At 38.8% G+C, this 27,574-nt stretch overlaps 1 protein-coding gene across 1 annotated transcript in view; it reads left to right on the top strand.

Annotated features, from left to right (window-relative positions):
• Positions 1–27,574, top strand: part of PPEF1 (protein phosphatase with EF-hand domain 1) — a 112,956-nt gene that overhangs the window by 72,757 nt on the left and 12,625 nt on the right. Inside the window, exons 8-12 of the mRNA XM_060003015.1 lie at positions 1,356–1,392; positions 2,585–2,734; positions 7,213–7,359; positions 15,142–15,327; positions 16,685–16,827. Of these exons, the coding sequence (XP_059858998.1) occupies positions 1,356–1,392; positions 2,585–2,734; positions 7,213–7,359; positions 15,142–15,327; positions 16,685–16,827 (663 nt within the window). The remainder of the gene's footprint in view (positions 1–1,355; positions 1,393–2,584; positions 2,735–7,212; positions 7,360–15,141; positions 15,328–16,684; positions 16,828–27,574) is intronic.

Raw genomic sequence — 27,574 nt, 5'->3', positions numbered from 1 at the left:
AGGATGAATTAGGCGATCAAGAGAGGACCGTGGCAGGGGGAATGAGAAACTGTTCCACGGTGAGGAGACAACTTATGCAGAACTTGAGAAAGGACTTTTTAGACTTGAAAGAAGTTCAGGATGGGAGGAACAAAGACTGAAGGACAGGATGGTACCTGATAGGGCTGGAGACGTACGAAATGATTGCAAAGAAATTTGGGCTTTCTCCTGAGGACAAGAGAAAATCATTGAAGAGTATTATTCAATTTGTGTTTTAAAATGCAGCAGGAAGATTAGTTTGGAGAGGGACAAGAATTGATATGGGGAGGCCAATTAGGAAGTAGTTGAAGAGATAGATGATGGAGTCTCACTTAGACTTGTGTGGTAAAGATGGAGACCCAAAGCAGTAGATACATTCAGGAGGAAGTTTAGGCAATGATTTAAGGCTTGGTAACGTGATATGGGGGACTTGAAAGGAGAGAGAATTAGGGATGACCTCCAGGTTCCTAGCTTGACTTTGCAAGATCACTGTTATTAGGAACATGATAAGTGGAGAAAGTTGGGGTGAGGGAGAAGGATGAGTTCAGTTTGGGGTAAGCTGATTCGAGGTGCTGTTGAGTAGGCAGGGCTGAGTTCATCTTGGAAAACATAACGTTACCCTGTAGAAGCTTCACATGATATGATTTGCATGGAAACCTGGAGTGAGTGTGCTGTGTTCTGACTTCACCGTGTTAAAGGTGTTAAAGGTATATATTAGTATCCTAAGGCAAGGAAAGTAATTGAAAAAAATTTTTCATCATTAATTCTCCCTTAGTGACTGCTATTCAGGCATTAAAATTCCTGACACTTTCTATTAAAACCCTCAATACCATTACATGAACTTTATGAGAGAGTATAAAGAGCCAACTTGTTATCTTCTAGGCTTTTCTTTGTCTTTATTCAGTCTTTTTGCCCCCTGATCATTCATTTACTATAAAATATAGGATGTCTGAGAAATTCTATTTAAATGAAAAGCATTTTCCCACACACTCTCCCCCAGTGGCCACAGCACACATCTCTGAATACTTACAGTACTTACACACCTGTGCATACCATGTATTTCTTAAGTTGTCTTGTAATTGTTTCATGAAAATTTATCTTCTTTTCCCGAAGCTCCTTGAGGATAGGGACAATGTCATCTGCTGCTTTTCTTCTTTCCCATCGTGCCTAGCAAAGTCTTGGATAAGTAATCATTCCAAATAAAGTCTAGTTTCTTGAGTTCTTGATACTTGTGGTAGCGAGATGGCAAGGGCTCCCTTTTTTGCATGACTTGACTCATGTAAATAGGAGTTCTCAACATTCAATGAAAGCGTTGAAATCCCATTGTTTTTTTTCAGGTATGGCTTCACAAACGAAGTTTTGCATAAATATAAGGTAAGGCTCTTTGTTTTTTGCATTTTCTTTGCTGTTTATACATAGAAGTTAAAAAAAAAGAAAGCTTCAAGAAGGGTGAGGGGAGAACTAGTCAGAATTCATGCCAATAATATAAAAGCACAAAAGGAAGCCCTGGGGCTTCCCTGGTGGCGCAGTGGTTGAGAGTCCGCCTGCCGATGCAGGGGACACGGGTTCGTGCCCCGGTCCGGGAAGATCCCACATGCCGCAGAGCGGCTGGGCCCGTGAGCCATGGCCGCTAAGCCTGCGCGTCCAGAGCCTGTGCTCCGCAACGAGAGAGGCCACAGCAGTGAGAGGCCCGTGTACCGCAAAAAAAAAAAAAAAAAAAGGAAGCCCTGGCCATAGTGAAGACCTGTTTTTCTTTCTAGACACAAGCTTTTTCATTGTGACTTCTGTGTAAGTTTTAGCATAGATACAAACATATTCCATTGTTTTAAAGGTACCTGGGATTTGTTCTACTCAGGTATGGTAAAACATGCAGACATGGAAATGACTGTCATGAAGGAAAAGGTTTTTACTCACAGTTCCTTAGAAACTGGAGGCATGGCACACCACACCCTGCGGCCACATGGGGAAGCACTCCGGGGGTCAGTCAGAGGCGGAGGGAATGCAGGCAAACATGGACAAGAGCCTTTATTGTGGTTTCCTTGACATGGACAAAAGCCTTTATTGTGGTTTCCTTGGGAAGAAATGGGTGAGGCATTGTAAACAGGTTTAGGATTGGCTAGTTTGAATAGTTTTAGCAGGCTCTGGGGCTTAGGGCTTGTCCAAGGTTGTCTGGTATCTGGCCCTGGGGTGACTGGAGCTGACAATAGTGACCCTGGGTGTGAGAATTCCATAAAGGACTAATTGGGAGGATAGGCTCTGGATAGTTTTGTTTGCATATGAAAGGTAGCCTCATTTACATACAAAAGGCAAGTCCTTTACTATCTCTAGGAATTAACTAGCCCTGGGAGGGGCAGTCTCTTCTCAAGGGTCAGCAAGGCACCAAAATGTCAAAGTATCAAAAATACAGACCAAAAAGACATGATTAATGCATGCTTGTTGGTTAGTGATTCCATCCTGACCTTCTTTGGGTGGCATAAAAACTGTGGGTTTTTGTCCATATGTTGGGACTATTCAATAAACTTGAACTATCAGAAAAAAACAAACTTACTCAAGCTCTTACTTACAGCTACATGGGAAAAAGATCTTACAAGTCTTGGAAGACATCTATACCTGGCTCCCAATTGGTACAATCATTGACAATGAAATCCTGGTCATACACGGAGGGATATCAGAGTCCACAGACTTGAATTTACTCCACCGTATAGAAAGAAACAAAGTAAGAAGCAGTGTTTGCATGAATGTTGTCTCAGAGATTTATAAAGGGATACGTACCTCCCTTCATTTATTATTTTGTATTGATTCGTGTTTTAGTGGTTGCTGTAACTCTGAAAAGATTAGTACAAATTTTAAGAAAATCTATGATTGCATGATAAGGAACTAAATGGATAACTTCTATATATGGAAAATGCATTGTTAAAAATTCATGGTGAGGGCTTCCCTGGTGGCACAGTGGTTGAGAGTCCGCCTGCCGATGCAGGGGACACGGGTTCGTGCCCCGGTCCGGGAAGATCCCACATGCCGCGGAGAGGCTGGGTCCGTGAGCCATGGCCGCTGAGCCTGCGCGTCTGGAGCCTGTGCTCCACAATGGGAGAGGCCACAACAGTGAGAGGCCCGCGTACCGCAAAAAAAAAAAAAAAAAAAAATTCATGGTGAAAGTGGAAAAATGAGGAAGTATCGGCATTTCGTATAGTTTCTAAAAGTGAAAAATCCTGATTTTTGAAAAGTTAAAATTTCTACTTAATTAATTAAAGTTGTGGTAAAATATACAAAACATAAAATTTACCACTTTAACCATTTTTAAGTGTATAGTTCAGTGACATTAAGTACTTTCACATTGTTCTGCAACCATCACTACTGACACCACCATCCATTTCTAAAACTTTTCATCTTCCCAGACTGAAACTCTACCCATTAAACAGACTCCCCATTCTACCTTCCCCAGCCCTTGGCATTCTGTCTTCTGTCTCTATGAATTTGACTGCTCTAGGTGCCTCATAGAAATGGAATCATACAGCAATTTATTTCTGAATTGGTATGATTTCCCTTATATATTCCAAATGGCTCAGGGTAATCTGGGGGGGAATATTTTAATATTTCAACTTAAGCAATCATATTCAATACAGCAGAAGCAGAGCAGGAATATGTATTGACACTCTGAGGGTAGTGGGTGTGGGGGGCCTGTGAAGCTCCCAGCCGTAGTGAACAGCGTCTTTGGCTGGGCCTTGCAGAGTGACTGCAATCGTCTTCCGCCTGTACCAGAGCCCAGCCAACACTCCCAGACTAGGGGGTAGACGGGGTGCCAGGTGGGCATGAGGACCAGTGGCAGCTCTGGAGCCAGGTGATCTTGTACGGTCCTAGTGAGAAACCTAAACCCTTACTCCTCAGGACTGATAATCGACTTCCAACCAATCTAAGCAAGTGGGGTCTAGAGCTAGAATTTAATTTGATATGGACAGAAATGTGATTCCTGTTCACCTTGAGTTTTTTTTTTTAATATTTATTTTTGGCTGCGTCGGGTCTTAGCTGTGGCACGTGGGCTCCGGAGTGCGTGGGCTTTGTAGTTGCGGCATGTGGGCTCTGTAGTTGTGGCGCGTGAGCTTAGTTGCCCCGCAGCACGTGAGATCTTAGTTCCCCGACCAGGGATCGAACTGGCGTCGCCTGCATTGCAAAACAGATTCTTAACCACTGGACCACCAGGGAAGTCCCACCTTGAGTTTTTAGAGCCCTTATGCCTTTATACACATATGAATGATAATATTGTTGCTAACTCCTTCTCATCCTTTTAATTTCAGCTTAAATATACACCCCTCCTCTGGAAAGCCATCCATGACCTCCACACTAGATCAGGTCCCCTTCTGTGTGCTTTCAAGCCCCTTGTACATATCCTTCATAAAAGTTACCAAAATTAAATAAGCAGTTGTAGTACTGGTTTGTTTACCATCCTCCCCTGCTTCGCTAGTTCACTGATACAACCCCAGCACCAAGATGTAGTTAAGTATTAATTAATGTTTGTTGAATATCTCCTAAGAGGTTTAAGACCAAAGTAGGGCAAGTGTAAGATAAAACTGGAAAAAAATCTTTTTACAACCCTTTCCTGATTCTGTGGTGACTTTACATACCCCAGTCCCCAGCCTCACCCAGTGATGACCATACTTCCTGGTTTACACCTGTTGTCTTGGTGTAGTTATTAATAGCACATCCCTTTACTCTCAAAAGTATCCCAGTTGCAGTAAATTTTAAGGTACCTAGTTTAAGTCACCTTTCTTATAATATCAGCAAACAGTCAAGTCAATAAGACGTTTCAATCAACATGGGGTAGTCACTGTTAACATAATGAGTGGATATGATTCTAGCCAGGAGCAAGGGAACATGATGTTTCTGTCAGTCAAATATCGGCAAGCACATGGCAGGAATGCAACAGTCCACCACCACTTGCCCTGTGACAACAGCGCTAATCAGCCATGGCAGCCAGTACCAAATGATCAGATTGAAAATTTTTCCTTTCCTGAGGTTAGCCTGAGAAGCCTGGCCTCTCTAGGGCTATTTGAGATATTAAGAGCATGTGTCTGGAATGCCCATTACTGTCTCTGTGGAGACCCTAAATTGAGAGCCACCTTAACCTAGCAAACACCATGGAGCTCTGATATCAGACAGATGTAGCTAGCATTACATCCATTACATCCTGCTTCTGCCACTTCCTGGCTGGGTGACTGGGCAAGCTGCCAACGATTTCTAAGCCTCAGTTTCCACATGTATTATACATTGAAGCTAAAAATACCTACTGTATTGAATTGTTGGGAGGATTAAATATAATTACCTAGATGAAGAAAATGGCATAGAGTAAGCTTTGAACATAACTCTCTTCTGCAACTCTCTCCTCTTTTTCCTGATACTTAAAACTAAGGTTTGAATTTCAGTCACCAAGACAGACCCTGGGGAGAAATTTTGGGGCCAGGAATTTTACCAGGATACCTCAAATTTCACCCCCTTTGGGGATCATTGTTCCACCTACTGAAAAGACTGGCTTTAAAGGTAGAAATTTGACTTGTGTATTTTTTGTCTACCCTGCCTAGAGTGAAGTTGAACTGGTAGCACGTGCTTGTTGTGTGAAATGTAATTGAACTGTAATGAAAGTAGTAGGTTCAAGCCTTTGGAACTCTACCAGATGAGATACAAAGACAGGTTTTCAAGTTCAGTTTTATAACCCCCACTTGCCCATCTGTTTGGACCCTCCAAGTGTAGGGGTGACCATGCTTCCTGTTGATACCTGCTGTTATGGTATAATTGTTAATAGGAGAGGGGTAGGGTTGGGGGAACCTGATGACAACCTCCATTCTAGGTTCATTAAAGGTATTTTGTAAGGTAGGCAGGTTGGGGAGGAGGGTGAATGCAGAGGGACAGAGAAGGAAGACTCTATAACACTAAGACTCTGGTTTAGTATTTTTCAAACTCCCTGGCAGGGGTTGTGAGAAGGGATGGCTAGTAGGACCCCCAGGAAAGAATGATGATGTGGTACCTTAGCAGGGGCTGGACAAAGTATCCTGATCCCAAGTGGCCTTGAAAACGGTGGAGCCACATGTACTTAAGAGACCATGTGGTTTTGCCCTGCCTGATGACCTTATCAGAAGTGAGTTGTGTGGAGCCACGTCCAGAGTGTCCTCCCAGAATATTCTGCTCTGCCTAAGACCTGGCGACATTTGCTGGTGGGGAGACAGGGAGGGTAGGCTGTGAACTCACTAATAATAGCTGAAATTGAACTCCAACCATCTCAATGAGACAGGACCTCAGAATAAGGTTCAATTTTATTTTTGAAAAACAAAGGTAAGATTTTATATACACCCTAGTTTATAGAAGAAGCTTAAGTGCCTACCACAGAGAATTGTCCATCACTGAACTAAGGTCACCAATGTAACAGAAGTATTATTTCAAATTGTTTTGTATAAAGGTATGGTACTGCAAAGAAACAAGCATAAAATTACAGTCTCAAGTTATGTAAGGGAATGTAGAAGGGATTATAGTAATTGATGTACTATCAGAGAGATATTTTATTTCCAAAGAAATATATTGCCTTTGTTACTAGGATTAGAGAATGTAATCAATTGCTTGCAGGTCTGACTGAGAACCCAGTGCATTTAAGTTGAAGGGCTTCCGAAGTTTTCAACTTATGTCCCCTTTGTGCACTTTCCTAGGCACAGATGTACTTTCTCTCATTTCTCCTGGAAAACACAGCAAAAGGAAAAGCAACCATCCTCTTGAGGTGTTTCTGAACTCTAGGCCTGTTAGTTCTCTCTCTTAGCCCCATGTATAGATAAAGGCTCAGAGGGAGACTAGTTTTCCCTTAGCATCTTCTTTTTCCTGTCAGGACGCCACAGAACATATCTCTACTGATATCTGTGCCTCTGGGGTCTTTTAGAAACTCTAATGGGAAACTTTCCCTTAGGACAGTATCTCTTTTTGAAAAATGTACAAACAGAACATAACAGCCCCACTTTTAGAGATCAGTTGATCAATAAGATGAAGGAGGTAGGTGAGATGGAAAAGGGGACCATGAGGTAGGTGAGATGGAAAAGGGGACCATGTGTTTTCCATTGGGTCAAGGCACAACAATATAGACAGAATAGCAACTAGTGCTGAAGCTTCTACATGCAGCACCCTGAGCATAGGGTTTGGCTAAAGCATAAATTTGTTTTGTAGTTGAAATCTGTGCTGATGCCACCAATTCCAATAGATGGAGACCATGCTACTGAGAAGGGAAATAAAGTAGGTACAACCATTACAGCTCGGGGAATCAGAACAAATGGATCCCTTTCTGAACAATTAACAAAGCATGAATGGGAACAGGTAAGTAATCAAACTGTTCACTAAAGTGGCAGTGAAGATGCAGCATAGATGATGTTGTTCTAATAATATACAAAAAGTGACTTACCTTTCTAAGCAGATCATATCCTTCTCTCTAAATTCATTACTATATTTTTAATAGCTTAATTGAAATATAATTCAAATACCATATTTAAATGGTATTTAAAGTATATAATTCATTGGGTTTGGTATATTCACAATGTTGTACAACTATCCCCACAATCTAATTTTAGAACATTTTCATACCTGAAAAAGGTACTTGACATACCTATTACCAGTCACTTCCCATTCTCTCCCCACCCCCGACCACCATCCCTGCACACTTAGACCACCACTAACCTCCTTTTTAAAAAAAAAAAATTATTTATTTATTTGGTTGTGCCAGGTCTTAGTTGCGTCAGGCGGGCTCCTTAGTTGTGGCACATGGGCCCCTTAGTTGCAGCCGACAGTCTTTTTAGTTGTGGCATGCGGACTCTTCGTTGCAACATGCATGTGGGATCTAGTCCCCTGACCAGGGACCAAACCCGGGCCCCCTGCACTGGGAGCACAGAGTCCTATCCACTGCGCCACCAGGGAAGTCCCACCACTAATCTCCTTTTGGTCTTAGTAGATTTCTCTATTCTGGACATATTATAGAAGTGGATTCATACAGTATGTGATCTTTTGTCTGTGGCTCCTTTTACTCAGTCACAGTAAAAGAAGTGCTTTTGCTTTGTGCCTTTGGTGTTGTATCTAAGAAGCCATCGCCTAACCCCAAATCATAAAGATTTATTTCTATGTTTTCCTCTGAGAGTTTTATAGTTTTAGTTCTTACGTCTAGGTGTCTAATCCATTTTGAGTTAATTTTTGTGTATGGTGTGAGGTAGGTGTCCAAATTGATTTTATTGCATGTGGATATCCAATTATCGCAGCACCATTTGTTAAAAAGACTTCCTTTCCTTGAATTTTCTTGACACCCTTCCGAAAAATCAATTGACTGTAAATATGAAGGTTTATTTCTAGAGTCTTAATTCTATTCCATGATCTATATGTCTATCTTTTTATCATTACTACACAGTTTTGATTACTATAGCTTTGTAGAAAGTTTTGAAACTGGGAAGTGTGAGTTCTCCACTTTTATTCTTCTTTTTCAAGATTATTTTGATTATTCTGGGTCCCTTGAATTTCCATATGAACTTTAGAATCAGCTTGCCAATTTCTACCAAAAAAGAGCTGGGATTTTGGTAGGGATTGCCTTGAATCCGTGGATCAATTTAGTTACTATTGCAACCTTAACAATATTATATCTTTAATTTCATGAAGGTGGGATGTCTTTCCATTTGTTTAGATCTTTAATTTCAGCAGTGTTTTGTAATCACGTACAGTGAGGCACTTGTTAAAGTTATTCCTAGTTTATTCCCAAATATTTTTGATGCTATTGTAAATAGAATTGTTTTCTTAATTGCATTTTGGATTGTTCATTTCTGGTATACATTGACTTTTGTATACTGATCTCATGTTGTGAACCTTGATAAACTTGTTTGTTCATTCTAATGGTTTTTAGTGGATTCCTTGGGACTTTGTATAAACAAGAGCATGTTATCTGTGAATAAAGATAGTTTTGCTTCTTCCTTTCCAATCAAGCAGCCTTTGATTTCTTCTTCTTTTTTTTTTTTTTTTTTTTTTTGCTGTATGCGGGCCTCTCACTGTTGTGGCCTTTCCCGTTGCGGAACACAGGCTCCGGATGCGCAGGCTCAGCGGCATGGCTCACGGGCCCAGCCACTCTGCGGCATGTGGGATCTTCCCGGACCGGGGCACGAACCCGTGTCCCCTGCATTGGCAGGCGGACTGTCAACCACTGTGCCACCAAGGAAGCCCCTTTTATTTCTTTTTCTTGCTTCATTGCCCTGTCTAGAACCTCTAGTACAGTGTTGAAAAATAGAAGTGGTGAGAGTAGACATCATTGTCTAATTCCTAATATTAGAGGGAAGCATTCAGTCTTTCCCATTAAGTATATTAGCTGTTTGTCCGTATATTACCTACCCTTCATCAGATTGAGGAATTTCTCTTCTGTGCCTACTTTCTTGAGTGTTTTTACTATGAAAGAGTGTTGGAATTTGTCAGTGCTTTTCAGTATCTATTAGGATGATCATGTATTGTTTGTCCTTTATTCTACTAATGTGGTGTATTACATTGGTTGATTTCAGACGTTAAACCAACCTTACATTTCTGGGATAAATCCGACTTGGTCATGGTGTATAATCCATTTTGTATGTTGCTGGCTTCACTTTGATACTTTTCGAGGCTTTTTTCTTTGTAGGCAGTTTAAAAATTACTAATTCAGTCTTCTTTCTTGCTATAGTTCTATTCAGATTTTCTACTTCTTCTTGAGTAGTTTGTATCTTGGTATCCTTGATAGCTTGTATCTTCCTTGAAATTTGTCCATTTCATCTAATTTATCTAATTTGTTGGCCTAAAGTTGTTTGTAATATATACATATATGTGAAATATATATTAAAACATTTTTTTAAATATCTGCAAGGTTGGTAGTGATGTCTCCTCTTTCATTTCTGATTTTAGTAATTTGAGTCTCTTTTTTTCTTGGTCGATCTTGCTAAGGTTTGTCAATTTTATTGGTCTTTTCAAAGAATCAACTTTGGGTTTTATTGACTTCTCTCTATTGTTTTTTATTCTCTCCTTCACTTATTTCTGCTCTAATCTTTATTATTTCCTTCCTTCTGACTTAGATTTATTTTGCTCTTCTTTTTCTAGTTTCCTAAGGTGAGAGGTAGTGTCACTGATTTGAACCCCTTTTCCTTTGCTAATGAAGCTGTAAGTTTCCCTTAAGTACTGCTTTAGCTCCATCTTGTAAGTTTTGCTGTATTGTACTTTAGTTTTCAATCATCTCAAAGTATTTTCTAATTTCTCTGGTGATTTCTTCTTTAACCTATATGTTTTTTAGGAATATGTTGTTTAATTTCTGTATATTTGTGCATTTCCCATATTTCCTTCTCTTAATTATTTCTGCTTGAATTCACTTGTGGTTGGAGACCATACTTAGCATGATTAAAATCCTTTTAAAACTTATTGAGGCTTTTTTTTAATGCTCTAGCATATGGTCTATCTTGGAAAATGCTCCATGTGCTCTTGAGAAGAAAATGTATTCTGTTCTTATTCAGTGAAGTGTTATATATATATATAGCTGTGTTTTAATATAATATTTATAATAATTGGTTTGAAATCCTTGTCTGCTAAGTCAACTTCTAATCCCCTCAAAGGCAATTTCAATTATCTGCTTATTTTCCCCTGTATGTGTGTGTGTGTGTGTTTTTGCATGTCTTGTAATTTTTTGTTGAAAACTGGATATTTTAGGTAATATAGTAACTCTAATTATTTCCATGCTCCTCTAGGGCTTGTTATTATTTGCTTTCTTGCTCATTTATTTGTTTAGTGGCTTCCCTGGACTAGTTTGGTTAAGTCTGCACCCCGAGCTACACTCTGAGCGTGGAGTCTTAACCACTGGACTGCCAGGGAAGTCCCTAAAATGTGATTTCTGATATAAAATAATCTCTAATCAATGAGGAGAAAGAGAGGCGGGAGGATAGAGAGAGAGAGGAAGAGGTAATAAGAGAGAAATAGAATTCATCACTGGCTTGTGCATTCAAAGTATTTAGAAATCAAAGAAGTATAAGAGGCATCCTATAGCAAGTAGGAAAAGATGCCTCCTTAAATTTTGATATCCAAATTCCAAAGACCAAAGGTTATAGTGAATAAAAAGGATGATGCCAGAAAGATTGGAGTTGCACAAGAAGAAAATCAGGGAGTCTGGAAGCTTGGATGAGTTAGAATTGTAGAGAGATGGAGCCTTAAGAAGTGGGAGGAAGGAAACTGGTGGTCATTATTCTGTAATAGAACCTCCCCTCACCCCAACAATGTAGATGAGGCATGTTACAGACTCAGTGTACATGACTGGAGCTGACACAGGGTAAAATTGACCAGAATCTCATTCCCAATATTTTAATAATTTCAGTTGTACCTTTAATTTTCTTTCCTCATTTCCTGGTATATCATGGACATGCACACTTTAGTTAGCTAGAGTTGAAATTTCCAGATAAAAACAGATTTCACAATTACTTTATTTCTTAATATCTGTGAGCTGTGTTGCAGTAAAGATCGTAGGCTATTTGTTCCATACTCATGGAAGTGCATGATTCTTGGCAGAGTGCTGTAATTTAAATTTTATCTTATATTCCCTGAGATGTGGGGGATGTATGTATTCATAGCTGAGTCATCGTATAGAGACAAGCGTGACCTCTTCTTTCGGGACAGACTTGAAACAACAAAGAGACCAGAAAGGTTTAAAAAATAATTTTAATTATTTATGTCCTGAGTGACTCCCTTCTCTTAATCCACTTAACAAGTAAAATTTATTGAGTATCTACTATGTGTCAGGCACTGTTCTAAGCTTGTGAGAAAGTAAGTGACCTAAGATATATTCCCTCGTGGAGTTTATGTTTTAGGGGGCGGAGCTAAATAATATGTATATATGAAGTTATTTATATAATATTACATATATAATTATATAACAATACCAAGTAACTATGTTAAGTGAGAAGTTCTATGGAAAAAATTAAAACTAGAACAAGGTTAGGGGAAACAGAGAACTGGAGGTAGGGGACAGAGGTGCAATTTTAAATAGGGTAGTCAGCTTCATTGAGAAGGCGCCCAAGAGTGAAATGGCTTTTTTGTAGTCACTTGGCTAGTCACTGAAAGATGGAGCAGGATTTGATCCCAGGTCTGACTTTAATGCCCATCCTCTTTTTCTGAAGGGAAAGATGATTTAAGAGTGATAGGAGAGGGCTTCCCTGTTGGCGCAGTAGTTGAGAGTCCGCCTGCCGATGCAGGGGACACGGGTTCGTGCCCTGGTCTGGGAAGATCCCACATGCCGTGGAGCGGCTGGGCCCGTGAGCCATGGCCACTAAGCCTGCGCGTCCGGAGCCTGTGCTCTGCAACGGGAGAGGCCACAACAGCGAGAAGCCTGCGTACCGCAAAAAAAAAAAAAAAGAGTGATGGGAGATCTCAAGAAAGAAATGAACTACTCTAGTCTCCCCTCATCCAATGAGGCGATGGGTAGGCAAGGAGTAGGTATCTAAAGCCATCTAGGTACTTGGCTGGAAGGTTTGGACTGAGCACAGCTTTTAAGACGACATATTCAAAAGCTGGAAGGAGGACACATAACTAAGGGAAAATACAAAAGTGAATCTACAGTGTTAGTGTCTTAGAAGAGAAGCGTTTAGATACATCTTTCAGAGCTATTATCTCTCCCCAAAAGCATACTTTTGAAAACGGGATTACTTAAAACTGTAGGCAAGCATGGGACACTTGCAGGATTTATTTTGGATTTAGGAGGTGTAAAGGCTGAGACACAAATAGATTTTTGTTGACCAGGTCATACAAAAGTTGTCATTCAGTAAAAACCTTTCCAATCTTTGGTTTGAAAATTTTCAGGAAGGAATGTTGTAAATACTTATTCTTTCATGTACTCCCAAAGGCCCTTGCATTTCAGTGGATAGGATGTTGTTGAGAGGAAAGAGATTGTCTCTGCTGAGGAATTTGTTTCACCAACAAAGTGACTTTTATAGCATTTTTTGTTTGTGAGCCTCAGAATTAAATCTATATTGTCGTCACAGTCTCTGTAAAGTTTATGAATGAATGAATTCTGGGCAGAGAAAAGAAATGCAGAACTCATTGAATGGATGGTTCTGAAGAAGCTCCCTTCTATAAAATTGATACCCCTTATGACCCCTTATGACCTTGAACCAAAGAAAAATGAATGTTAGCTATATCTTCCTCATTTCACTGAGGAGTCAGCTAAGGCCCGAATAGGTTCCATGGTGACATAGGTGACACTTGAAGAGCTAACTCCATGGCCAGTGCTTATTCTAGTTTAACAGGGTCCCATCATATGTACATTTAACTTATGTAAATTTCAACTATATACATATGGCAAAAAGGAGAAAAAAGTATAAAATTTTAGTTTCATATAATTTATCATATGTTCTACATTATCACATATATAAAATATTCACACATCCATATGTCTGTATAGGGTTTTATATACAAAATCATGTATACTATGCTTTAAGAGTAATTTAGAAGGTTTTCCTGGGGTAATTTTGGCTGTAAATGACTTGCATCTTATGTAGGAATTTAAAAGTTAATCCCCTCCTTATAAAACACGCCTCCTCGTGTTCCATGTTTTCTCCTTCATTATACTAAAGGTCAGATCATGTCTCCCAGACATGAATTCATGGTGTAAGATTCAGATATGGCTCAGTTTCAAATGCAAGTGTTATTTTCATCATAATCACCAGCAAAGTAAATGGGTTCCATTATATTTATTTGTAGGGTAGGGTTGTGCCAGTGTTGGAATTCAGTGGGGGAGAAAGGAGAATCCTGATCTGCATCTTCTTAGGTGGTTTTAATTCTCACTTCAGTCAATCATCAAAAAAATCAATCATCTGCAAGTGTCCGGAATGTGCCTGGTGCACAGTGTCTCCAGTTCTGATGAGGTGCTTAGCATTCCAGAGAAGTTCTCCTACCAGTTCTGTTCTCTCCACCTCACTGTCTTTCCCCTCACTTACTTCTAGCTCCCCTTCAATACCAGACCTATAAATGGGTGTACAGTCAGGTTTAGTGGGACAACCATTTCTGGTCTTTTTAAGATCTGATTTGGACCCACTAGAATAACTGCACAACTTAAAATACATGCTTCTTCATGCCCTTCAAAGAAACATGTGGAAAATACAGTCTATTAGACTATGAAAAATTAGAAAATGAAGTCTGTTAGAACTTTCAGATACTTCACAAGCCATCTGGCCCAAATCTCTGATTTTAAAGAAAGTAAGACCCAAAGACTTTTCTCAAGGTTGCATAGCTTTAACTACAAAGCTAGTTTTTCACACTACTGCTGAAGCTCCCATAGGAGATGTTTGAATAAAGAAACATTATATGTAGATCAGAGCTACAAACAGGGAGCCCCCAATTTTTTATGAAAAAATTATTAGAAACTTGGGTCTTCAGTCGTGAGCATCATGCAGGCTGCACTTGCCTCTTTCATCCCCACAAGGAAATGTTATGCTGATAACATACTTGTGGAAAACCAATCAATGGCTAAGTGTACTGCTGAAGCTGAGAATGTGCTTATCAAGGGGGGCAAAAAGTGAAGGAGATGCTTTACAAGGTATTCTTGGGTGAACAGTTGCCTATATTTGTGATGGGGAAAAGGCTTTATCATGCTATGTACTCAACAGGACAAAAACCAGGGCCAAAACCATAGCTGGGAGACTTACCTTATCTCTTTGAACATATTAAAAACACCAAGTGGCTGTATGTTCACTGTGGGGAGCTACTTTCTCCTTTGAACATGGCAGTGAAGTTCTTTTTAAGAGAAAAGACCCTGTAGGTTAAGCAATTGTGGAGCAATTGCGATGGAATTTTAAAAAAAAGAAAAGAAAAAGCCCAAGGGCTGATCCTTCATGGTTACTAAGTATTGCTACATTGGTTATTGGGGATGGGTAGAAAGGGATTGTGGTGGCTATGGGCATTCACATTATTCTGGAAAAGATTCATGGAGGAGATGAGTGTGAAACAGTTTTGAAGGAGGAATGAGAAATAGTGAGACTTTGGGATAACTTGGGATAATATTTCTGGAAAAGAAGTTGGAATCTAGAAAGATAAACTCTCAGTTGTAAGTGACAGCCTAATCTGATTTGTTGTTCCAAGGTTATCGACATTCTGTGGAGTGATCCGAGAGGCAAAAGAGGCTGTTACCCAAATACAGGTCGAGGAGGGGGCTGCTATTTTGGACCAGACATTACCTCCAAGATTCTTAATAAATACCAGTTGAAGATGCTCATTAGGTCTCATGAATGTAAGCCCGAAGGGTATGAAATTTGCCATGACGGGAAGGTAAGCTAACAGTGTTGGTGACATCATCACAGACATCCTTCCCCTAAGCCTAGTCTTTCTTCACAGGATGTGTCTGACCTCGAAGCCCACGGGAAAATGTCTTCCCTAGACCCAAAACAGAACTGCATGCTTTGGTAGATCACTGTCCCTCACCCTAAGAGATATTTGGTTTATTTCTCCGATCCTCCCTAATCCCAGAGATAGAAACTCTGACACATGGCACTAAGTACACACACAGAAAGGCTTTGTTCTGTGCTAATCGCCAGGCAAATCTCCAGTAGTGGGGTTAAGAATGTACTTATCGTCACTGAGCACAGAAAGGCAGCAGTGAATCCAGTTTGCTCTCTTTCACCTTTTGCACTTTCCCTGTGCAGAGCAGAACCACAAAACATACTTCTCTTCTATTCACTGAGTAGGTGAGCTCTAGCAAGTCCCTCTCTGTGGGCAGTTTCGCTGCAGCCACTAAAATGGAATGCGTTGTGCTTCTTCAGTGGTGTCTGATAGGCTAGAGAGGCGAGGCCTGAGGAGCTGGTTTCTGGTCCCAGGTTGTCCTGGGATGCCCCCTTTTCTCATAGTGAACAGCAATAATTAAAAAGGAATACCAAATTGCATGGCCTTTCCTTCTGTTTCAACACTTTTACTTTTCCTAACTCTTTTAGTTCATTGGAGGCTCATACTGACATTGCGAAATGGTAAGGCAAGTATTATTTAGGGTTTATTTGTAATAAGAAAACCGGGAGAAAGTAGCAGTGGTTTGTCTGAAGTGACCTGCCCATTAGGGCAGGACTGGGCCTAAACCAGCTTTCCTGTCACTGACAAGTATTACCCTCCCAAGGCTCCCCATCCTCCCCCACGCCCCCAAGGTTGGTTCCTTCCCAACAGAGTGGCCATGGTCCCTTATCTAGCCACTATTTCTCTGACCTTAAAGCACTGGTTTTGTGGGGGGCCCTGAACCCTCTAAATCAGTCAGCTACAGACAAAAGAAAAGGACTGTGATACTAGACAAGTTTTATTTTGAATGCTCAAATAGCACAAGGAAAGAAAATAAAGGCTTTACCCCCTTGGAAAATTAGAATTTACAGAACTGAGCATTAAGGAGGATTGTAAGATATGGAACTGAAATTGTACACAAGATTGCACTGTGGGGATGAGTGGCTAGAAGTTCGTACTCCTGGAGACAGTGATTTCAAAGCCTTGTTTCTCTTCAATGGAATCACAGGAAATCCCATCAGACTTGGATGATTTGTATGGATTTTGAACTTTGATTTTTGCTTTTTAAGAATTGAGCTGTTTCTGACTTTATTGAAGGACCTTTTGAGAACTAACTCTATGTGAACCTCACACTCTCTTTAACCAGGTTATTACTGTATTTTCTGCATCTAATTATTATGAAGAAGGTAGCAATCGAGGAGCTTACATCAGAGTGAGTTCTGGTACGCCCCCCCGATTTTTCCAGTACCAAGTAACTAGGGCAACATGCTTGAGGCCTCTTTACCAAAGGTATGTATACTCTAAGGAGATTTTTGAGCTCTGGTACTAGTGACCAAGTAGAACCAGTCCAGAGTGACTAAGAGCAGCCATGGGAGTGAAGAAAATGACTTACTCATTACTCATTAGTATAAACAAAATGGAAGTAATTCCAGAAGCCAAGTGGTGAATGCGCTCATATTTGAAACCAAGAGCAGCAATTTTCAATGTATGCATTAGATACTCCAAAAGAGTTGTAACAATTAACAATCTGGAAAACAACATATTAATTTCTCCACATCCTCATTAGTCTCATAAGTTATTACTCTTCTTAATTTTTGCCAAGCTGATGGATAAAAATGATAAATCTCATTGTTTTAATTAGCATATTTTAGACAGCTGAGTTTACCCATCTTATATTTTTGAACATTGCATTTTCTTTTCTTTGAATTTCCTGTTTATAGTATTCCCCTATTTTATATTGGGCTGTTTGTCATTTTCTGATAAATTTTTAGGAATTGTTTGCATAGAAGGGATGGAGGATTTTTATGGGCATGATGCATATATTTTGTTGGTGTCTTGATTTTACTTTATTCTATGAAATCACATTTTATAATTTCATTATAACTTTTGGATTTTCCCCTTCAGTAGAAAAATGTCTCCACATAAATTTTATACACACACACACATATATATATTACATATATATATATTACATATATATTTGTAATTCATTTTAACAGCTTTGTTGAAAGTTTACCAAATTAAAGTATACAATTCAATGATATTTGGTATATTTACAGAGTTGTGTAACATCACCATAAACTAATTTTTGAACATTTGTTCCATCCTAAAAAGAAAACTTGTATCCATTAGTAGTCACTCATCATTATCGCCTCCCCATCCCTGGCCACCGCCCCCCCCATCACAACTCTAGTTAACCACTAATCTACTTTCTGTCCCTATAGATTTGCCTATTCTGGAAATGTCATGTAAATAGGATTACACAATATGTGGTCTTTTGTGACTAGCTTCTTTTTCTTAGCACAGTGCTTTTGAGGTTCATTCATGTTGTAACATGTATCAGTACTTCAGTCCTTTTAATGGCTGAATAACATTCCATTGTATCAATAGACCTCATTTTCTTTGTCCATTTATCAGCTAATAGAAATGTGGGTTGTTTCCACTTTTTGGCTACTATGAATAATGTTGTTTTGAACGTTGGTGGACAGGGTTTTGTGTATACATTTGTTTTCATTTCTCTTGGGTATATACATGAAAGTGGAATTGCTGGCTTATATAGTAATGGTTATGTTTAACATTTTGAGGAACTTGCAAGCTTTTTTCCCAAGGGGATGCACAATTTTACATTCCCACCAGCAATGTATGAAGATTCCAATTTCTCCACATCCTTGACAACCCTTGTTATGATCTGTCTTTTTGATTATAGCCATCTTAGTGGATGTGAGGTAGGAACTCTTGGTTTTGATTTACATTTCCCTCATGACCAATGACTTTGAGGATCTTTTCATGTTCTTTTTGGGCATTTGTATATCTTCTTTAGTGAAATGTCTCTTTCAGATCCTTTTTCCATTTTTAATTGAGTTACTACTCTTTTTATTATTGCATTGTAAGAGTTATTCATATATCCTATATTCATGTCACTTATTAGATATATGATTTGCAAATAGTCTCTTCCATTCTATGGGATGTCTTTTCACTTTCTTGATGTTATTATTTGCAGCACAAAAGTTTTTAATTTTGATGAAATCCAATATATCTTTTTTTTCTGCTTTTTCTGTTTTCTGCTTGTGATGAGGTATCTAAGAACCAACTGCCTAAGTCAAAGTCATGAGGCTTTATTCCTATGTTTTCTTCTGAGAATTTTATAGATTATTTTTATAGATTAAGTTCTTATATTTGGATATCTGATCCATTTTGAGTTAATTTTTGTGTATAGTGTGAGGTAAGGGTCCAACCTTATTCTTTAAAATGTGGATATTCAATTTTCCCAGCAACATCAGTGGGAAAGACTATCCTTCCTCTATTTGACTGTCTTGGCACAGTTGTCAAAAATCAATTGACCATAAAGGTATGGGTTTATTTCTGAACTTTAAATTGTACTCCATTGACCTATATGACTATCGTAATGTGAGTAACACCCTGTCTTGATTACTGTAGCTTTTTGGTAACTTTGAAATTGAGAAAGGTGAGTTGAATTTGAGTCTTCTTTTTTAAGATTGTTTTCCATGTGATTTTAGAATCAGCTTGTCAACTTATGCAAAAATGCCCACTGGGATTTTGATAGGGATTATTTTGAATATGTAATATCAATTTCGGGCTATTGCCATTTTAACAATATTAAATATTCCAGTCCATATTGTTCTATTTATTTTGATCTTCTTTAATTTCCTTGAAAAATATTTTGTGCTTCTCAGTGTGCAAGTCTTGGACTTCCTTTGTTAAATTCATTTCTAAGTGTTTTATTCTTTTTGGTGCTGTAGTAAGTGGGATTGTTTTTTTTTTAATTTTTAAATTTAATTTTATTTATTTTTTTATACAGCAGGTTCTTGTTAGTCATCAATTTTATACACATCAGTGTATACATGTCATTCCCAATTGCCCAATTCATCACACCACCATCCCCACCCGCCAGCGGCTTTCTGCCCTTGGTGTCCATACGTTTGTTCTCTACATCTGTGTCTCAACTTCTGCCCTGCAAACCCGTTCATCTGTACCATTTTTCTAGGTTCCACGTACATGCATTAATATACGATATTTGTTTTTCTCTTTCTGACTTACTTCACTCTGTATGACAGTCTCTAGATCCATCCACGTCTCAACAAATGACTCAATTTCGTTCCTTTTTATGACTGAGTAATATTCCATTGTTTATATGTACCACATCTTCTTTAACCATTTGTCTGTCAATGGGCATTTAGGTTGCTTCCATGACCTGGCTATTGTAAATAGTGCTGCAATAGACAATGGGGTGCATGTGTCTTTTTTTTTTTTTTTTAATTTATTTTATTTATTCTTTTTTTTGGCTGTGTTGGGTCTTCATTGCTGTGTGCGGGCTTTCTCTAGTTGAGGCGAGCGGGGGCTACTCTTCATTGTGGTGCGCAGGCTTCTCACTGTGGTGGCTTCCCTTGCTGTGGGGCGTGGGTTCCAGGCACACAGGCTTCAGTAGTTGTAGCACATGGGCTCAGTAGTTGTGGCTCACAGGCTCTACAGCACAGGCTCAGCAGTTGTGGCACACGGGCTTGTTGCTCCGCGGCATGTGGGATCTTCCCGGACCAGGGCTCGAACCCATGTCCCCTGCATTGGCAGGTGGATTCTTAACCACTGCGCCACCAGGGAAGCCCGCATGTGTCTTTTTGAATTATGGTTTTCTCTGGGTATATGTCCAGTAGTGGGATTGCTGGGTCATATGGTAATTCTATTTTTAGTTTTTTAAAGAACCTCCGTACTGTTCTCCATAGTGGCTGTATCAGTTTACATTCCCACCAACAGTGCAAGAGGGTTCCCTTTTCTCCACACCCTCTCCAGCATTTGTTTTTAGATTTTCTGATGATGCCCATTCTCACTGGTGTGAGATGATACCTCATTGTAGTTTCAATTTGCATTTCTCTAATAATTAGTGATGTTGAGAAGCTTTTCATGTGCTTCCTGGCCATCTGTATGTCTTCTTTGGAGAAATGTCTATTTAGGTCTTCTGCCCATTTTCGGATTGGGTTGTTTGTTTCTTTAATTTTGAGCTGCATGAGCTGTTTATATATTTTGGAGATTAATCCTTTGTCCGTTGATTCGTTTGCAAATATTTTCTCTCAGCCTGAGGGTTGTCTTTTCATCTTGTTTATGGTTTCCTTTGCTGTGCAAAAGCTTTTAAGTTTCATTAGGTCCCATTTGTTTATTTTTATTTCCTTTACTCTAGGAGGTGGATCAAAAAACATCTTGCTGTGATTTATGTCAAAGAGTGTTCTTCCTATGGTTTCCTCTAAGAGTTTTATAGTGTCCAGTCTTACATTTAGGTCTTGAATTCATTTTGAGTTTATTTTTGTGTTTGGTGTTAGCCAGTGTTCTAATTTCATTCTTTTACATGTAGCTGTCCAGTTTTCCCAGCACCACTTATTGAAGAGACTGTCTTTTCTCCATTGTATATCCTTGCCTCCTTTGTCATAGATTAGTTGACCATAGGTGCGTGGGTTTATCTCCAGGCTTTCTATCTTGCTCCATTGACCTATGTTTCTGTTTTTGTGCCAGTACCATATTGTCTTGATTACTGTAGCTTTGTCATATAGTCTGAAGTCAGGGAGTCTGATTCCTCCAGCTCCGTTTTTTTCCCTCAAGACTGCTTTGGCTACTCTGGGTCTTTTGTGTCTCCGTACAAATTTTAAGATTTTTTGTGCTAGTTCTGTAAAAAATGCCATTGGTAATTTGATAGGGATTGCATTGAGTCTGTAGATTGCTTTGGGTATTATAGTCATTTTCACAATGTTGATTCTTCCAATATAAGAACATGGTATATCTCTCCATCTGTTGGTACCATCTTTAATTTCTTTCATCAGTGTCTTATAGTTTTCTGCATATAGGTCTTCGTCTCCCTAGGTAGGTTTATTCCTCGGTATTTTATTCTTTTTGTTGCAATGGTAAATGAGAGTGTTTCCTGAATTTCTCTTTCAGATTTTTCATCATTAGTGTATAGGAATGCCAGAGATTTCTGTGCATTAATCTTGTATCCTGCAACTTTACCAAATGCATTGATTAGCTCTAGTAGTTTTCTGGTGGCATCTTTAGGATTCTCTATGTATAGTATCATGTCATCTGCAGACAGTGACAGTTTTACTTCTTCTTTTCCAATTTGTATTCCTTTTATTTCTTTTTCTTCTCTGATTGCCGTGGCTAGGACTTCCAAAACTATGTTGAATAATAGTGGTGAGAGTGGACATCCTTGTCTTGTTCCTGATCTTAGAGGAAATGCTTTCAGTTTTTCACCATTGAGAATGATGTTTGCTGTGGGTTTGTCATACATGGCCTCTATTATGTTGACGCAGGTTCCCTCTATGCCCACTTTCTGGAGAATTTTTATCATAAATGGGTGTTGAATTTTGTCAATAGCTTTTTCTGCATCTATTGAGATGATCATATGGTTTTTATTCTTCAGTTTGTTAATATGGTATATCACTTTGATTGATTTGCGTATATTGAAGAATCCTTGCATCCCTGGGATAAATGCCACTTGATCATGGCGTATGATCCTTTTAATGAGTTGTTGGATTCTGTTTGCTAGTATTTTGTTGAGGATTTTTGCATCTATATTCATCAGTGATATTGGTCTGTAATTTTCCTTTTTTGTAGTATCTTTGTCTGGTTTTGGTATCAGGGTGATGGTGGCCTCATAGAATGAGTTTGGGAGTGTTCCTTCCTCTGCAGTTTTGGATGAGTTTGAGAAGGATGGGTGTTAGCGCTTCTCTAAATGTTTGATAGGATTCACCTGTGAAGCCATCTGGGCCTGGACTTTTGTTTTTTGGAAGATCTTTAATCAGTTTCATTACTTGTGATTGGTCTGTTCATATTTTGTATATCTTCCTGGTTCAGTCTTGGAAGGTTATACCTTTCTAAGAATTTGTCCATTTCTTCCAGGTTGTCCATTTTTTTGGCATAGAGTTGCTCGTAGTAGTCTCTTAGGATGCTTTGTATTTCTGTGGTGTCTGTTGTAGCTTCTCCTTTTTCATTTCTAATTTTATTGATTTGAGCCCTCTCCCTCTTTTTCTTGTTGAGTCTTGCTAATAGTTTATCAATTTTGCTTATCTTCTCAAAGAACCAGCTTTTAGTTTTATTGATGCTTGCTACTGTTTTCTTTGTTTCTATTTCATTTATTTCTGGTCTGATCTTTATTTCTTTCCTTCTGCTAACTTTGATTTTCTTTGTTCTTCTTTCTCTAGTTCCTTTAGGTGTAAGGTTAGATTGTTTATTTGAGATTTTTCTTGTTTCTGGAGGTAGGCTTGTATATCTATAAACTTCCCTCTTAGCACTGGTTTTGCTGCATCCCATAGGTTTTGCATTGTCATGTTTTCATTGTCATTTGTCTCTAGGTATTTTTTGACTTCCTCTTTGATTTCTTCAGTGATCTCTTGGTTATTTAGTAACGTATTTTTTAGCCTCCATGTGTTTTTGTTTTTTCCCTGTAATTGATTTCTAGTCTCATAGTGTTGTGGTCCGAAAAGATGCTTGATATGATTTCAATTTTCTTAAATTTACTGAGGCTTGATTTGTGACCCGACGTGTGATCTATCATGGAGAATGTTCCATGTGCACTGGAAAAGAAAGTGTTATCTGCTGTTTTTGGATGGAATGTCCTATAAATAAATATCAGTTAAATCTATCTGGCCTATGGTGTCATTTAGAGCTTGTGTTTCCTTATTTATTTTCTGTTTGGATGGTCTTTCCACTGGTGTAAGTGAGGTGTTAAAGTCCTCCACTATTATTGTGTTACTGTTGATTTCCTCTTTTACAGCTGTTAGCATTTGCCTTATGTATTGAGGTGCTCCTATGTTGGGTGCATATATATTTATAATTGTTATATCTTCTTCTTGGATTGGTCCCTTTATCATGATGTAGTGTGCTTCCTGGTCTCTTGTAACATTCTTTATGTTAGTCTATTTTATCTGATATGAGTGTTGCTACTCCAGCTTTCTTTTGATTTCCATTTGCATGGAATATCTTTTTCCATCCCCTCACTTTCAGTCTGTATGTGTCCTTAGGTCTGAAGTGGGTCTTTTGTAGACAGCATATATATGGGTCTTGTTTTTGTATCCATTCAGCAAGCCTGTGTCTTTTGGTTGGAGCATTTAATCCACTCTCGTTTAAGGTAATTATGGATATGTATGTTCCTATGACCATTTTCTTAATTGTTTGGGGTTTGTTTTTGTAGGTCCTTTTCTTCTCTTGTGTTTCCCACTTAGAGAAGTTCCTTTAGCATTTGTTGTACAGCTGGTTTGGTGGTGCTGAATTCTCTTAGCTTTTGCTTGTCTGTAAAGCTTTTGATTTCTCCATCAAATCTGAATGAGGTCCTTGCCCGGTAGAGTAATCTTGGTTGTAGGTTCTTCCCTTTCATCACTTTAAGTATATCATGCCACTCGCTTCTGGCTTGTAGAGTTTCTGCTGAGAAATCAGCTGTTAACCTTATGGGAGTTCCCTTGTATGTTATTTGTTGTTTTTCCCTTGCTGCTTTCAATCATTTTTCTTTCTCTTTAATTTTTGCCAATTTGATTACTATGTGTCTCGGTGTGTTTCTCCTTGAGTTTATCCTGTATGGGACTTGCTGCGCTTCCTGGACTTGGGTGGCTATTTCCTTTCCCATGTTAGGGAAGTTTTCGACTATAATCTCTTCAACAATTTTCTGTGGTCCTTTCTCTCTCTCTTTGCCTTCTGGGACCCCTATAATGCGAATGTTGTTGCCTTTACTGTTGTCCCAGAGGTCTCTTAGGCTGTCTTCATTTCTTTTCGTTCTTTTTCTTTAGTCTGTTCCGCAGCAGTGAACTCCACCATTCTGTCTTCCAGGTCACTTATCCGTTCTTCTGCCTCAGTTATTCTGCTATTGATTCCTTCAAGTGTAGTTTTCATTTCAGTTATTGTATTGTTCATCTCTGTTTGTTTGTTCTTGAATTCTTCTAGGTCTTTGTTAAACATTTCTTGCATCTTCTCAATCTTTGCCTCCATTCTTTTTCCGAGGTCCTGGATCAACTTCACTATCATTATTCTGAATTCTTTTTCTGGAAGGTTGCCTATCTCCACTTCATTTAGTTGTTTTTCTGGGGTTTTATCTTGTTCCTTCATCTGGTACATAGCCCTCTGCCTTTTCATCTTGTCTGTCTTTCCGTGAATGTGGTTTTTGTTTCACAGGCTGCAGGACTGTAGTTCTTCTTGCTTCTGCTGTCTGCCCTCCGGTGGGTGAGGCTATCTAAGAGGCTGTGCAAGCTTCCTGATGGGAGAGACTGGTGGTGGGTAGAGCTGACTGTTGCACTGGTGGGCAGAGCTCAGTAAAACTTTAATCTGCTTGACTACTGATGGGTGAGGCTGGGTTCCCTCCCTGTTGGTTGTTTGGCCTGAGGCACCCCAACACTGGAGCCTACCTGGGCTCTTTGGTGGGGCTAATGACAGACTCTGGGAGGGCTCACGCCAAGGAGTCCCTCCCAGAACTTCTGCTGCCAGTGTCCTTGTCCCCACGGTGAGCCACAGCCACCCCCCCTGCCTCTGCAGGAGAGCCTCCAACACTAGCAGGTAGGTCTGGTCCAGTCTCCCCTGGGGTCACTGCTCCTTCCCCTGGGTCCCGATGCACAGACTACTTAGTATGTGCCCTCCAAGAATGGGGTCTCTGTTTCCCCCAGTCCTGTCAAAGTCCTGCAGTCACATCCCACTAGGCCTCAAAGTCTGGTTCTCTAGGAATTCCTCCTTCCGTTGCCTGACCCCCAGGTTGGGAAGCCTGACGTGGGTCTCAGAACCTTCACTCCAGTGGGTGGACTTCTGTGGTATAAGTGTTCTCCAGTCTGCGAATCACCCACCCAGCAGTTATGGGATTTGATTTTACCGTGATTGCGCCCCTCCTACTGTCTCTTTGTGGCTTCTCCTTTGTCTTTGGATGTGGGGTATCTTTTTTGGTGAGTTCCAGTGTCTTCCTGTCGATGATTGTTCAGCAGCTAGTTGTGATTCTGGTGTTCTCACAAGAGCGAGTGAGAGCTGGGATTGTTTTGTTAATTACATTTTTGGATTATTCATTTATAATGTATAGAAATACAGTTGATTTTTGTATGTTGTGCAATCTTAATGAACTTCTTTATTAGTTCTAATAGTTTTTTTAATTTATCTTTTTTATTGAAGTATAGTTGCTGTACAAAGTTCTAATAGTTTTTAGTGGAATCTATGGGATTTTCTATATACAAGATCATATTATCTGTGAATGCGGATAGTTTTACTTCTTCCTTTCCAATCTGGATGCCTTTTACTTTCTTTTCTTGCTTAACTGCCTGGCTAGAACCTCCAAACCAATATTGAATAGAAGTGGTGAGAGCAGATACCCTTGTCTTCTTCCTGATCTTAAGAGGGACATATTCACTCTTTCAGCATTATGTATATTAGCTATGTGTTTTTTGTAGATGCCCCTTATCAGGTTGAGGATGTTCCCTTCCATGCCTAGTTTGTTGACTGTTTTTATCATGAAGAGTATTGGATTTTGTCAAATACTTTTTCTGAATGTATTGAGATGATCATGTGGATTTTGTCCTTTATTCTATTAATATGATGTGTTACATTGATTAATTTGAGATGTTAAACAAACCTTGCATTCTTGGGATACATCCCACTTGTTAATGGTATATGATCCTTTTTATATATTGCTAGATGCAGTTTGCTAGTATTTTCCATCTATATTCATAAGAGTTATTGGTCTGTAGTTTTCTTGTGATCTTTGGTTTTGGTATCATGGTAATACTGGCTTTATATAATAAGATGGGTAGTATTCCCACCTTTTCTATTTTTTGGAAGAGTTTGTGAATGATTGGTATTAATTCTTTAAAAGTTTGGTAGAATTCACCAGTGAAGCCATCTGGCCCTGAGCTTTTTTTTGTGAGAAGTTGTTTGATTACTTATTCAGTCTTGTTCCTTGTTCCAGGTATGTTCAGTTTTCTATTTCTTCCTAGCCAGTTTTGGTAATTTGTATCTTTATAGGAATTTGTCCGTTATCTAATTTGTTGGTGTACAATTGTTCATAGTATTCCCTTATACTTTTTATTTCTATAAGGTCAAATGTGATGACCCCTCTTTCTAAAATCATTTGATTTTAGAAATTTGGGTCTTTTTTTTTTCCTTAGCCAGTCTAGCTAAAAGTTTGTCAATTTTATTGATCTTTTCGAGGAACCAATTTTTGGTTTTGTTGATTTTCTCTATTGTTTTTTATTTCTCTATTTCATGTATTTCTCCTCTTTTTTTAATTATTTCCATCCATGTATTTGCTTTGGATTTTAGTTGAATCTTTTTTTTCTAGCTTTTGAAGATAGACATTATGCTATTGATTTGATATCTTTCTTTTTTAATATAGGTATTTATGGATATATATTTTCCTCTAAGCAGTTCTTTAATTGCATCTCATATGTTTTGGCATGTTGTATTTACAGTTTCATTCATCTTAAAGTATTTTCTATTTCTGTTGTGATTTCTTCTTTGACCCATTGGTTATTTAGGATTGTATTGCTTAATTTCCTTACATGGTGATTTTCCCAATTTCTTTGTTATTAATCTCTAATTTATTTATTTATTTGTAGTCAGGAAAGATACTTTGTATGGTTTTAATAATTTTAAATCTATTGAGACTTATGTTATGGCCTAACATGGGGTCTTATTGTGGAGAATATTCCATATACGCTTTAGAAGAATATATATTCTGCTGATGTTGGGTGAAGTGTTTTATAAAAATCTGTTAGATCCAATTGGTTTATAGTGCTGTTCAAGTCTTTTATATCCTTTTTGATTTTCTGCCCAGTTGTTCTATCTGTTATTGAAAGTAGAGTACTGAAGTCCCCAACTGTTATTATTGAATTGTCTATTTGCCCCCTCAATTCTGTCAGTTTTTGTTTCATGTAGCTTTGGGCTCTGTTGTTAGTTTCATATATGTTTTATAATTATTTCATCTTCTTGACTGATTGGTTCTTTTATCATTATAAAATATCCCTCTTTTTCTCTAGTAATAGCTTTTGTCTTAAAGTCTATTTTGTCTCCTATTAGT

The sequence above is a fragment of the Delphinus delphis genome, chromosome X (assembly GCF_949987515.2).
Source record: "Delphinus delphis chromosome X, mDelDel1.2, whole genome shotgun sequence".
NCBI lineage: Eukaryota > Metazoa > Chordata > Mammalia > Artiodactyla > Delphinidae > Delphinus > Delphinus delphis.
The sequence above is the reverse complement of the archived record's forward strand: the minus strand, read 5'-3'. Positions and strand labels throughout refer to the sequence as shown.